The 14,945-nt window shown below is 43.8% G+C and overlaps 1 protein-coding gene across 1 annotated transcript in view; it reads left to right on the top strand.

The window, feature by feature from the left end:
• Positions 1 to 1,069, top strand: part of TMC2 (transmembrane channel like 2) — a 62,639-nt gene extending 61,570 nt beyond the window's left edge. Inside the window, exon 20 of the mRNA XM_089776580.1 lies at positions 638 to 1,069. Within this exon, the coding sequence (XP_089632706.1) occupies positions 638 to 870 (233 nt within the window). The 3' untranslated portion in view covers positions 871 to 1,069. The remainder of the gene's footprint in view (positions 1 to 637) is intronic.
• The last annotated feature ends 13,876 nt before the right edge of the window (positions 1,070 to 14,945 follow it).

The following is a 14,945-nucleotide window of genomic DNA, read 5'->3' as shown; positions in this document are numbered from 1 at the left end:
CAACAAACTGCGGCATGTTGGGAGAACTTCCTGGTTCCTGCCAGGATGTGCCCTCTGCCCCCAGCAGGGTCTCAGCAAGGACTGTGCTAGAAGCAGCACACAGGCAACATGCTGAGAGAAAGGGCTGCTGAACTGTTTTCCTGTTCTATGTTTTTACAGAATAAAGCCTGTTCCTGGTGATTTGTCGGAGTGGGTCTGGTCTGAGGTGCACTCACACATACACAACGCAGAGCACACCAAGCAGCCTCAGGCCTAGCCCTCCCCCCACAGTGGTGTAAGAAGTCACAAGCTTCTCCTATGCTGAATAACCTCACACTGGGCTAGCCAACAGGAGGGGTTACATAAGGATACTGGAATTATTGCCTATTATGAAGATCAAAATAAAACTGCAAAGGGAACTTAGGCAGGCAGATTGTAAATACCTAAACTGGATGTTGTCCAGAACACAGGTGCTAACATCTGTACTTTTGGTTTCTTAGTGTAGAAGACCTTTACAAGAACAACAGTGCATACAGACAGGTTTATTGTATATAAATAGGGTGATGGCAGGAGCAACTATGGAGGGAGATGAGGAAAGAGCATTTGTTTTAAATGAAATAATATTAATAATCCTGGGTCTTCTTTTTTCTGATACAAGAGAATAAATCAGACTCTACCAAAAGAAATAGCCCTGCAAAGAAAGAAGGAAATATGGCAAGAAACAGCAACACCACCAGCTCTGGAAGAGGAGACATGCAGGCACCACCACCTTCTGTGACAATAACACGACCGCCAAGGCCTAGTCTAAGGGCATCTCACCATAAACAACCAAAATCTGTAACTTACCAGCCAGGACCATATCCTGGAATGGGCAGGGGGAAGCCGCACTAAAACCTAATGTAGTTTTGTTTGGGCATAGATGTATTGTTTATTTCCATTATATCAGGCATGTTATTCAAACAATTCTAGTGTTAAGAAATTATTGCATATTGATCATTAAATGATGGCTCTGTCTCCATGTAGCTTTATTTAATAATCAGGTAGCACATTTGAGACAGTGACAATATTGATAATTCTTGTGTTCATGGTACCTATCATCCCCAGGGCCACTACCCCTGATAGTCCTGAAACTGAACTATGATGCATCTTTTGGTGTTTGATATTTGCTAGTCCCTTGAAAGACTTTCCGTTGTAGAACTAATATGGAGCTTTAAAGCTTGTGAATTAAATCAAAACTTCCCCTCCCCAGAGTGGCTCAGTTAAAAACAAACAAACAGAACAGAACATTGTTTTTCTAGCTATAGAGAAGTCCATGGTAGGGAAAGAAGACTCTTGCAAAAGTCAGACTGCCAAAAATAGTGTGTGCTGAGTACAATGTTTTATCCAGTACAGTTTCTCCCCATCTCCCATCCTATGGCCTCTTCTTCCCTCAACACCTGCTCCATCCTCTACTCCTTTTGGTTTTCACTCTCCCAGCTCTCTGCTCAGTATATACTCTATTTTTCCACCACTACCACCAATGTTCCCCTTTTTTCACAATCCCATCTCACCCTGTGGGCTTGCAATTTACAACTGCAAATGGCCGGATTCACTTCTCACGTGGAGGAAAGACAGAGGTGGACTTGCCCAAGATATTTGAGAGACTGGAAGTATCCTGGCCTGTCTCAAAAATAGGCAGGTTTATTTTTTAATCAGAAACTCCAGTAGCCATTCCAGAGTCAGTTGGATCATGAGCTACCACCACTAGAAGCTAGGAGTTCCCTACCTTTGATGGTGGATATATCAGATCTTTTTGGATCATCATCATCATACACTGGCATGTTTCCTGTGCTGCCACTGGCCTTACAGAATCCCATCCCAGCCTGCGAGTCAGGCAGTCTAGGGTGTTCTGTGTGGTGTTCTTTGCTTAAGTCCTGTAGAAAACAGACCAATGCTTCTTAGTAACAACAGAATCCTAAATTTGTTGCTGTAAGTTTTACACTTGAAGCAGCTGAGTGGCTCAGGCTTAAAGGCCTCCTCTTACATCCACCCTCCCTGGCTCTGCTGCTGCTGCACCCAGAGGTGACAAGTAGCTCTTGATAGGAGGAAGCAGGTAACCACCCTATGTATCACCTCTGGGCTGAAGAACAACAACAGCAGAACCAGGACCAAAAGAGCAGTGGCAAGTGAGTGCCTTCGGGAGCATCTTCTGGCAGTATTATTCTGTGGGCAGGGCCATTCTCCAGATGGGGCCAGATTTCTTTGCGGAAGGCAAGCATGCTGTAAGGGTACAGCTCAGAGCGGTACTGCCCACTTGGGAAGTGCCCAGCATACAGAGGTGACCTGGCTTGGGAAGCAGGGCAGGGAGGGCTGCTAGCCAGCCAACACCCCACCTCTTACAGCATTGGAGAGCCAGGGCCTGAGCCAGCTGGGCAGCTCCCACCAGCTTCTCAAACACTGGCTCCCGGCATAACGGGAGTGTAGCAACTTCTGTGCTAAAGAAAGGCAGAAATCTGTGGGTGCATATAACCTCCCATATGCCTTCCCACACACCTCCTCCAGGTGATGCAGATATGGTTTGCTCATTCTGGATGCTAAAATGCCTAGTTACAGCTCTGCTGGAGAAATGCATCTAATAAAATCAAAAAAGATGCATTTGATTAAAGAAGAAATTGGATTGATTTCCTCCAGAAATTTGACAAAAATCATTCTATTTTCAAATACAAAATTGCAAATCCATTATTTGTCACAAATGATTATCCAAGGCAAAACGTAGTAAAAAGTCAGTAAGTTTTGCAATTCCCAAATATATCAAGATGTCTGACAGATCACAATCTCCTAACAGCACTGGCCTTTCCCCTAAGAATAGGGAAGGCTGTTTACTGACAAACCTCTCAGTACTCTTTGAAGCAGCTTTTTCTAATACAAACTGTTAATGAAAAATCTTCTCTCACCCCCAATTGCAAAGCAACATGGTGAGGAGCCTTTCCTGAAACACAAAGTCTTCAGAGATATCCAATTAGCTAACTGAGGAGGAGAGCCAAAAAAGAAAAGAAAAAGAAAAAAAAGCCTTACAACTGCCAAAAAAGCACAGCTGCAGCTGCAACAGTCAGAAGAAAAAGGCACAGTCATGAGCACCTAAATGCATCTAAAACTCTCAAACACTCCAATGGAAAATAAAACTGAATTCTCAAGCTTTTGGACCTAAACTTGTTTCCACCAAAATCCATGGAAGGAATCGGTCACATCTTTCAAGGTGTGTTTAACAGACATGCAAATCAGCTCTGCGAATCTGAATTAGGATGTTGTTGTAGAGCTCATTTGTAAGCCTGATTTTCAGTCTAAAATCCTCTTGGGTGGCCTCAAAAATCTATACAAGTGACCCACAAAGGGAAAAAAGATGGATTCATGCCTTACTTTCCCCCTCCTCCCCCCCGATGTATAAGGAAAATCTGAAAGATTGAAGATGGAGGGCAAGGATCTTATAAAGAATTTTTCTGCCCCTTTTTTTTAAGCTTCTAACTATCAGGGATACTGTTTATATCATAGCAGCACCCAACAGAAAGTAGGGCCCACTGCTCTAGGCATTGTACAAACACACAGACTACGTCTAGACTGGCATGATTTTCCGCAAATGCTTTTAACAGAATCTGCTGGAAATGGTCCTCCTAATGCACCCTAATATGCCATTAGCCTTCTTGGCTACAAGGGCACACTGTTGACTCATATCCAGCTTCCCATCCACTGTAATCCCCAGGTCCTTTTGGCCCAATCCTCCAATTTGTCTAGGTCATTCTGGACCTTTATTCTGCCCTCCAACATATCTACCTCTCCAGGTAGTCCAGCCCAAAGGGCAGTGCTTTTGGTCTCAACGAGCATTTTCAATTTCTACAAACTCTGGTGAAGTCCAACTACACTCTCCTTCTCTCACCCTCTTCCACCCCTCCCTCCCCCCAAAGCTGGCCAGTCACCAAAGGAAGCAAAAGCTAGAGAAAGGAGAGGTGATTAGACAAAATGCTGAATAGTTCTAACATTCTACAGTGGTTTACCAGAAGCCAGGGCAAAAAGATTGGAAAGAGCAGATAAACCACATTTTTCATACAAAATGCTATCCAGTTTCTGTGGGAGATGCAGAATGCAGAGCTACTCAACTACTGGCAAGCATCTGGATGGGCTGGGCATGATGGAGCTCTGTGGCTCTCAGAAGCTCAGGGATATCAGGATGTAACAGGTGCTGGTATCCCAGCTACTTAAGTATTTTCTCCTACTGAGGGATGTTCACAGAACCAGGAATGCTACCTTGATTAAAACAAAAGCTGACCTGAATCATTTGTGAGATTAAGGGAAGTTACAGTAACATCTCCCTTGCCCTTCTGTTCAGGGACTAGAGCTACTTGATCCCAGTGGACGGGCCTTTTGCACACATAGGAACATCAGTTCCAGAGGTACCATTTGCTATTCCACAAGGGGAATAGCAACGTTATCATACATCTACATTCTCTTTTTGTTACCATCCCCGCCCCCAACACCCGACTGGGCAGGTCGCAATCTAATCACATCATGCTCCATAAGCTGGCACAACTTTGCTGTCCCACTACCAAAGAATGTTTTTCCTAACATGATACCCTTTCATCATCTCCATTATCATTTGGAAAACACTCACGAGACAGAATAAAGAAGGGGTGAAGGAAATAAGGAAATATCGGCGCAGGCTGCCACAAATCTGATGTTGTGCTTGGGGCCCTACAGCAGGGCATCCTTACCCTATTGCTCAGCCTGGGGCCCTCCAAAGGGGTGAGGTAAGGGGATGATCACCCTACAGCACTCAGTAAATGCTCTTTGCTGGGCTTTGGCTATGAAACACCTTCAAAAGTGATGTTTTAAAATTAGCCTCGTATAGGGTTGCCAGATGGTTTCAACAAAAATACTAGACACACTTGACATTACATCTGATTTAGAAAATACCAGACATTTATATTTACTCAATTTGTATCCTAAACAGAAAGCTCAAATACTGGACTGTCCAGTTCAAAACCGGATAACTGGCTACCCTAGCCTCGTAAACATTGAATGACTCATGGTGCGTGCAATAAGATATCCTGACTTTCACCTCTATTATCATTGGATCAAACGCAGCCTGGTTTCTTAACAGTGATAGGTTACCATCTCATGGGCTATGTCTAGACTGCAGGCTTCTTTCGAAAGAGCCTCTTTCGAAAGAGCGCGTCTAGACTGCACGGAGAAATTTCAAAAAAGCGGCTTGCTTTTCGAAAGAAAGCATCCAGTGAGTCTGGATGCTCTCTTTCGAAGACTCCCTATTTACATTGAAGAACGCCTTCTTTCGAAAGAAGAACTTTCGAAAGAAGGCGTTCTTCCTCGTAAATTGAGGTTTACCGCCATCGAAAGAAAAGCCGCGTTCTTTCGAATTAATTTCGAAAGACGCGGCTTGAGTCTGGACGCAGGGGAAGTATTTTCGAAAAAAGGCTACTTTTTTCGAAAAAAACCCTGAGTCTGGACACAGCCATGGTGGCTTAGAGGCTTGTGGAAAAATTACCATCAGAAAAAAACGTCACCTGGGTCTAAAATGCCATCGCATTCTTTCAAAATTAAATCAAAAGAACGCGGCATTTTTTTCAACAGTGGTAAACCTAATTTTATGAGGAAAAATGCCTTTTTCAAAAGAGCTCTTTTGAAAAAAAGGTGTTCCTGAATACAAACTGGGCTTTTTCAAAAGAGAGCATCCAGATTGCCTGGATGCTCTCTTTCAAAAAAGCGGATCGCTTTTTCGAAAAAAGTTGTGGCTGTCTAGACGATCTCTAGCATGTAGTCTAGATATAACCTTTGAGAAACAAAAGAGTTCTAGACTGGTTATTAAGAAATCCTTCTCTAGTCCCTTGTGTGATAGAACAACACTATCTGTCATGAACAGAGACAGATATTGAAACAAAAAGCAGACTGAGTAGATGGGAGATCTTTGTCCCAATGTTGTTTGTTTTGGGGCAAAATGGCAATTGCATCAGGCACCAAGGTTCAATGAATGTGATAAATGACTGTCCTGGAACAGATGAGGATGGTTTTAAAAGCAAATGATGAAAAGATTGAAGTAGTGAACCAAAAAGGAAGAAGAGAAATATCAACTAAATACATGGAAGTTATATTCCTTATTGAGTTAGATTAGAAATTGTCATTCATAAAACAGATGTAATTGTTAATTAAAAGCCATCCAGAGATGAATTTTGTTCAGTTTTGAATAAGTGTTTCAGGTTACCATAAGCTACCAGAAGCCATACTGTCAATGTTGAAAGCTGTGCAATACTTGTGTATCTTCTTGTGAAATATAAAACATGAAAATTAAAGCCTCAACTCTAAAACTCTGTCATTTCTGACCAAAATGAGACTGACAGGCTTCACCATGAAACTCACCTTCCAATATATAGCATAGAAATAACCCCTGCTATCTGCAATGCAACTCCCACCCTACCACGATCATTGGTTTGATATTTCAGAATACATAAATGAAGTCTGGAAGCAAGGGATAAGGAGGAGAAAAGTGCCAAAGCAAATTTTGATGTGTTTGTTTGCCAAAGTCCTTTCCGAATGGGGCATGAACATTGGGAGCTGATGCCAAAAGTGACTGCGCAAAACTCAAGTGCTGAAGATTTTCCTAATTGGTTGGAAAAGCAGAGTGAGACGTAGTGGGAGCAATCTGGTCACACATCACTGAACTTTTGTCCTGCATAGCATGAGCCCTGAGGGAGGTTTGGAATGGGTCTACACTTTTCATTAGACACCAGGGCAGGGGGAGGCAATCAGAGTGGGATACTTAGTCAAGCATTTATTGCCATCAATTGTCGAAGCAAAAACACGCTCCTCTCTGTTTAGGCGGCTAACAACTGATTGCTTTATTGATCAGTAAAGCAAAGTGAGCCAAACGTGGTCCCAGCAAAGTTGGGCCCAGTAAGGCTGGCTAATACAATCAATCCTAGTATTTTATACCCTTAACCAAACAAGTCTGACGTCAGGGCAAGAAATCAAAGAGAACTTCAAAGAGGAATTATTATCAGCATAGAAAGGAACAGGTTAAAAGGGAGTTCCAGCTTCAGCTCAAAATAGTTCATTAACACTTTCCAATAGTGCATCCCTCTCGTCTCTCCCCATCTCGGTGAAGGCCAGTTCACTCCCTCGTGCAGACACAAGAAACTGAAATGGCTTTTGTTATACAGAATGGCTTCTAGCTAAATATGAAATGGTTTCTACAACTAAGAATATAAAAATGGGTACTAACCTAAACTCTGCGGAGGGTCTTATTATTTGTTATTTAAACTCCAAGTTACATTTGCATAAATGCCAAATAGATTTAAAAGTAAATTATTTTTGTTCAATAACCATGGTTATTTTTAAAAGGGCTTTCCAAATGGTGATATTAAATAAAGGGCCCAGTTCAAAATCAGATTAAAGGATTGTTTGCATTTGCTGAAGTCATTGAGCAGCTAACGTATCCAGTACAGCCTGAAGGCTCTGTGCTAACAAAAGATATTGATCAATTAGTGATGGGCAAACCTCAAAAGATTAATTAGTGATTCAGGTGCTTTGAAAAATGATGAAATACTCTGTAACAGCTCCGTTTTTATTAAAAGGGTTAGTGGCCTGATTCAGATAAGCACTGAAACATTGCGATGATTATTAAAACCTGAGCTCAAGTGCTCTAAAATGCTCAGATCTGCAGAACTGGGCTGAAAACTCAGGAGTTCAAGCATTCTCCTATTAGTTTCTACTTCCAGCCCATGGAGAAAAATGCTAAGGGAAGGAAGATATTGCTGCAATTTTCCTGAACCTTGGGGGGGGGGGGGGGTCTTTTCATTTACTTCAGTGGGCTTTCAAGTCCCTACCCTAGCATGCATGCTACTTCCTTTTATTATCAAGATTTTCCCACAGAGTCAGCTGGCCATAAAATCTGTGAGCTTGAGACTAGCCTGGTTCATCTGAATCTGCACTGGGATGAACACATAATTCTAGAAAGCAGCTTTCAGCTTTTCGGTGGGGGAGATAGATGAATAGTGTTGCCGATTAAAAGAAAAAAGTGTGTTTCTGCCTAGGTCAGAAACTGCATCAATAAAATGGAACTCACTGCTGGCAGTGTAAGTGGAATATCAGATGGAGAGAAGGGGTAAATAAATGTACTTAAGAAAGAGACAGGCAGAATACATGAGGGAATGCACAAGAGAGACTCCAATGTTACCGGCATAGTATTTGTCCTGTGGATAACAATAGAGCAAGTGGAGCTCTATGCTACCACTGATCCAGGTAGTAGAACTTCACAGACCTTCACAGTCTGACTTCACTGAATCTCTAGGTTATGTCCTTTCAACTCTGTTCCTTCTGAGGCTGTGTCTATGCTACCATAGTAAGTCAACCTAAGTTACGCAACTCCAGCTATGTGACTGGCTTAGATAGACTTACTGAGTTGTCTACACAATGTTGAGTCAATGGGAGACACTCTACTACTGACTTACCTTACTCCTCTCATTGGGGTGGAATACTAGGGTTGATTGAAAATCAATCTGCAGTTGATTTGTTGTGTCTTTGCTAGACCCGCTAAATTGACCCCCAGGGCATTGATGGCTGGAGCATTGATCCGGCTCTATTTTAGAGGTAGCCTAAGAAGTGACTGCCATGAGAAAGAGTGGTCAGTAGGTGGTTGAAACTAGGGATTCAAACAGGTACACAGTAAGCATTACCGTTACCAGCCTTCGCCGGCAGCGGGCCCACCAAATTTTTATTGGTTACACAATCAATATATATATATATATATCCATCCCTAATTGAAACAGGGCTTGAAAGAGTGCTAAGCATCCCTTGCTTTGATTCATATTGCGTTCCTCTGGCAGGGCATCCTGTAATGTTGTCTGACTGAAAGCTCCAGGGAATTCTAACTATGTCCATGTCCACTGTTTTTTTTGGGGGGGAGGGAAGGGGGTTAGTCTCTTGTTAATATGCTGCAGGAGCTTAGCAGTTGACAGGGGTTGCCAGTTTTAATCTATATGCCATGTCTATATTTAACAGTCCCTATTTCATATTCAAAAGGCAGAGTCGCATAACCTAACTCTTTCTAGATCACACGCTAATCTCTTATTCAGCCTCTTCCAATAATGTGGACTGAAATATTGACTTTACAGTAAACAGATATACTGTAAATAAAACATGTCAACCCAATCTTGTGCCCTAGCCCTGCTAATATCTGTAGGGTTTTATTTGTTATATTTTCCCTATCAGTTCTCAGTTGCATCAACCAACTTCCTCCCTACAATTTTCTACTAATTAGAATAAGGGAAAATGGGTGGGGGTAGTTTCCTTTAGAACCTTGGAGTGGTCTAACGCATGCAGTCATATTATATATCACATGTAGCCAAGTTTCCTCATCAGATGATACATTAACCTCTCTGCCTGTGAAAATGTAGTGTAGGTAGCATGAGCCAGCTCCATCAACATAAGAGTTTGGGTCCAGTTTATGGGGAAAAAAATCTGCCTCTTTTGAGAAACAACTAGCGCCTGAACAATGATCTGACATATGTGATACATTTCTGGAGGTAAACAGTGGGACCAGCACTATATAGCCACAACTTTCATATATTCTGAGGGTGGGGGTATGCTCAACTCCTGACTCAGTCCTAGACCCTGCCTCCATTTAACTCAAAGACCCTGACCTTGCTCCAACCCTGCCCCTGCCCCCTCCCCAAAACATGCTGCATCCTTGCTCCTCTCCCTTCTCACCAGAACCTCCTGAACACCGTGAAAAAGCTGATTCCAGTAGGCAGGAGGCAGGAGGAGAGTTGGGGAGGCTGATTGGCAAGACCCACCAGTGGACAAGAGGTGCTGGAGGGAAGAAAGGAAACTAATAAGGGGGCACCAACCAATTTTTCCCCATGGGTGTTCCAGTCCCAGAATCCCTCCTCCCCCCACCAGAGTCAGTGCCTATGATCACCATTGTTCAACATTCATAAATTATCTGGAAAAGGGGGTAAACAATGAAGTGGCAAATGTTGCAGATTATGCAAAAATATACTTAAATCCAAAGCAGACTGAAGAGTTACAAAGGAATCTCACTAAACGGAATGACTGGGCAACAAGATGGTAGGAACAAATGAAATCCAATGTTGAGAAGGCAAAGTAAGGCACTTTGGAAAACTATTCCAGTTACAACTATTCATACAAACCAATGCATTGATAAACAAAGTTCTTAGATGAGTGTCCTGATGGTAGGTCTGGTAATTCAGGTCATTGGAGTCAGATCACCAGTCATGCCTTGCTGTTTCCACTGTTCCCCCCACTTGACCACTCTATATTGTCTCTAACTCCCACTATCACAAATGTAGCAAAAATAAGCAGGATCAATAAGTCTGTGGAACATGTTGACTATTTTCCCATGTTTGGGGCTATCCCCTTAGCAAAGGTTGTAAATCACTGTGATGTTGTACTATCTCCCCACTGTTCATGCAGTTGCTAATCTCATTCACCTGCTCAAGCAGTATAGTGGGGTGGAATGGCTGCCCACTGAATCCAAAGGGGAGGCACCCCTCCGTGAGCTTTTTTGGGCAGAGCCTGGCCCCACCCCCTCACCTGACCAGAAGTCAGGAGGTGGGGCCAGGACTATAAAAGGCCTGCCCAGGAGGGCAGTGAGGGCCCAGCCAGCAGCAGAGACAAACAGTTGCACAGTGTCCCCACACCTACCAGAGGCCGTGATCTGGCCTGGACCCTCGTGACTGCTAGGAACTGAAGAGTGGCTGGGATCAGCGCAAGTGCCAGTGCTGACAGACCCCAACTGCGCAGCGGACCTATCGGAGACCCAGGGACAGCTGGCCCCAGTTTAGTGGGGGCTCAGCAGTGGTCGGTGTATTGCTGTGTGGCTCCCCACTGACCCAGCAGCAGACTGCTCTGCTGCTGCTAAGGCCCTGGGCTGGGCCACAGTGGAGTGGGCAGGCCTGGGTCCCTCCTGCCACCCACTAACCAGGTGGCAGTCTCCCCATCTGTGTCACCACAGAGAGTTTCCTGACCAAGGAGACAGACTAGTCGCTAGCACTTACCTGTTTATAACTGTTTGTTTGCCTGCTGCCCCTCCCTGCACGAGGGCCAGGCCTTAAGACTGCGTTTGTTCACCACCCTGCCCTCAACTCAGGCTTGGGCCACAATATCAAACTGAACTAACTATTGACCTGAGGCCCAGAACTAAAAGGAGCTCCACAGACATCGGCTGAGTGGCCACCCACTGACCCAGAGGGGGAGGAACCCTCCATGAGCACCCCAACGGGCTACAAGCAGACATAGAATTCTTCAGGTCCTCCATGGCCTTGGAGCAAACTCATTCCCCTCAGCAGATCTCACAGAAAGGGGTGAGGGAGGAGTGACTAGATGACCTACCTTGCCACTGGGGAACTGCATGGTATGCCCATCCCTTCTGATTACTCAGAGACAGATCCTCTGCATGATGAAGTAACACAGGGCACAAGGTAAACTAGAGGGGTATAAGATTCAGATATCCTTGAGACTCATCTTGTTTGACCTAGATAAACTCAGCAAATGCACAGAAGCCCGGTCAGAATGAAGTTAGCAGAAGAAAACGGATTACTGATTAAAGGAAGGTAAGAGATGTAGGTGTCACTTATCTAACCAAGCAGCAGCAAGTGCGATCTAGCTTGCAAATTATTTGGGACAGGGACTGTCTTTCAATATATGTTTGCAAGGACCTGAAACAATGGAACCTCCATGTATGGGAACCTTATGCTCTATTATATCATACAAATTATTAATAATAATGAGAAAGGAATGGTAAACATAGCATGCTGAAATTCAATGTACAGCTGAAAATCAATTATAGGACTTTGGAAAGATTTGTACTTGGCTGGTAATAATTACATTTGAAGGGATGTTTACAGGGAAATAGCTACAGGATACAACAGTTCTAAACCATGACAACTTTTGAAGGCTTGAAATAGCACCGGAAGGAATGACAGCTAGAGTAGATTTTTCAAAGGAGCTAGGTATCAACAAAGCTGTGCTCAAAGAAGCTGTCAATGCCAAATTAGATATCTTCCACCAGATAGCAAGGGCTGGGTGGAAAGCAACTGAACTGAGCTAACAAGGAAAAGATAGAATTGGCTAATAGCACCACCATATGGTGCAAAATAACCATGCACCAAAGATCAGGCATGCTGAAAGTGCAAAGTGATAGCAAGAACTTAATTAAAATGCAGTAGGCTCTTAGCACATTTTATTAGGGAATGACTGCTTCTGGAGGATCTTAAGAAGGCATATTTTCCCCACAAAGCAATTTTGTGTAGTAACACCTTTACACATACACTTGTGTTATTGTTCTAATTAAGGAGTGCTTCACAGATATGAAGTTATTTTTATGGTATGTGTAGTAAATAATTTAGTGTCTAAGTGGATGTTTATTGTCTTCAGTATATGAAGGGCTATGTAACTGATTCTTTAATTATATAGTAAGGGCCATAAATATCCAGTCAGAGAGCAACTGCTTTATAATAAAACATCTTATACAGGAAATGGAGTATATTAATGGAAATGCTACCTGAATATAAAAGGAAAAGGAGGCTGCGCTAATACAGCAATACAGACACATCCCAAGTGCTACAGCAGGTCTGTTTATATTAAAATATTGGACAAAACATATTGATCATATTGCTTTATCATAGTGGGGTTTTGTTTGTTTGTTTTGCAGAGATCCCAAACAGATGGATGGAAAACTTACTTCCGAGGGCTATAAATGAGAATATGCCAGTGAAAGATGCTACACTAGTGATGGACAACCAAGACTAGCGGTGATGTTCAAAAGGTTCAACGGGATAGCCGAATTAGTCTGTACAGGATAAACTTAAAAAACAACAAAATAGTCTGGTAGCACTTTAAAGACTAACAAAACACATAGATGAAACAAAAAACAGGACTATGTAGCACTTTAAAGACTAACAAGATGGTTTAATAGGTGATCACCTATTAAACCATCTTGTTAGTCTTTAAAGTGCTACATAGTCCTGTTTTTTGTTTCAGCTACACCAGACTAACACGGCTACATTTCTATCACTATAAAACATGTAGATGGTATCATGAGCTTTCATGGGCACAATCCACTTCTTCATCAGATGAAAAGTGAGTTGTACCCACAAACACTCATGGTACCATCTACATGTTTTGTTAGTCTCTAAGGTGTTGTAGGATTATTTGCTGTTTAAGTTTTTTCAAGACTAGTGAGTGAGTTGCATGCGGGGCTCTCCCTTGTCTTCATCGGCCACAGCGGTGGGCAATCTGCAGATCATGACCCACTGGGTTTCCACTTGCAGCCCGAACTCCCCCCTCCTCAACACCTCTCTCGCACACTCGAGTGCTGCAATTCCTACTCCTCCCCTCCCCTCCAGCACTTTTGGAGTACCATGAATAGGCTGATTCACCCTCTGTCCCCACTTCTCCCCCTCCCTTCCAGAGCTTGAATGCCATGAATCAGCTGCTTGCAGCTGTTTCAACAAAACTCTTTAAAAACCGCATCTGTTTGTCTCCCCACCACGAATGCATATATGTACCACTTCCCACTACTGGTCACAAAGAGTTAGAACATCTCACCTATGGCAATCAGGATATCCTCATGAACTGGTATTATGCTCTATTACTGCAGCACCAGCACTTTAAACAGGTTCTCCCCACAAAATGAAAAAACAGTAAAAAGTATTTAATGCTACAGAAAAGATAGAGCTGTGAAGGTACAGGAAAGGCTGTACCTTCTGATGGCAAGATATGCATCTATAAATTAGAACACACATCTTTTAATGCAGCCATGCAATACTGTCATGAACATGTACAAAAAGACAGTAATACCTTGAGAGGAGCTACAGATGCTCAGCACCTGAGAAAAGTCAACCCATAAGTCTAGTCCACAGCCTTTGCTAGGATTTATAATAATAATGAAAATCCTAAACATAATACTTAAACATGACAGTGGGCAGAGGGTAGAGGAGAAGATATTTTCCTCCTGGGTATAAGGTGGCCATATTTACCAAAGCTGAATTTGGGGTGCCTGGTAAAATTATTTGTATTCAAGGGCTATCAGTCAAAACTATGCAGTACAAATGTTCAAATTAAAATCAAGTTGACTGAGCCCGTTAAAAAGAAATACAGTTTGGACCTCACTGGTACAGCACCCTCAGGACCCGAGCAGTTCTGGATGAGGGAATTTGATGGACCAGGGAAGGTTCCCTGTCACCAGCTCACTTAGCGTGCCACCCTCTCCCCACGGTCAGCTCCTTTGGCCCCACAGCTGGCTGGGTGATACGGCTGCCCCAGCCCCACTGCCTTAACTGCTGCTCCAGCCCCATTGCCAACATGGCAGCACATGGCACCAACCTCACTGCTGGCTGGCATGCAGCCCCAGTTGGGCACCTGACCTGCCGCAGCACCAGTTGGGTTGTCGTGGCTCCAGCTCTGCTGTTGTAGCTTCACCTTCACGGTCCCAGATAGGTTCCCCCTGCTAGCCTGCCATGGCCTGGCCTTCCTGCCAGCCAGACTGCTGTCCCCACTGCCGCACGCAGACCCGCTCGACCTGCCGTGGCACAACCCCGCTGCTGGGCCAGCAAGCATGGGCTGCCCCGTCTCCGTTACCACAGCCCCACTGTAATGCCACGTTGCTGAGGCCCTGGCTCCGCTACCACCAGGCTCATCTTTCGCTGGGCTCTCATCTAATGGCCCTCCCGCCCCGGGGCTCTCTCATTCAACAACACTGCCGGACAAGAGAGTCTCAGTTTAGGGAGATGTAACCTGTACTGCATAAATGGAGTCTTTTTATTTACCTTCCTATCTTTAAGGTTTGCACAGGGAGAGATGTCACACACACACACACACACACACACACACACACCCATATACCTCTCTCACACAGGGATAGGGCTGACTGACCAACCTGACCCAACCCTCTCTCCCCAGTG

This window comes from Pelodiscus sinensis, chromosome 2 (genome assembly GCF_052426305.1).
Source record: "Pelodiscus sinensis isolate ZL-2025 chromosome 2, ASM5242630v1, whole genome shotgun sequence".
Classification (NCBI taxonomy): Eukaryota; Metazoa; Chordata; order Testudines; family Trionychidae; genus Pelodiscus; species Pelodiscus sinensis.
Note: the sequence above shows the minus strand (reverse complement) of the source record. Positions and strands in the feature narration are given on the sequence as shown.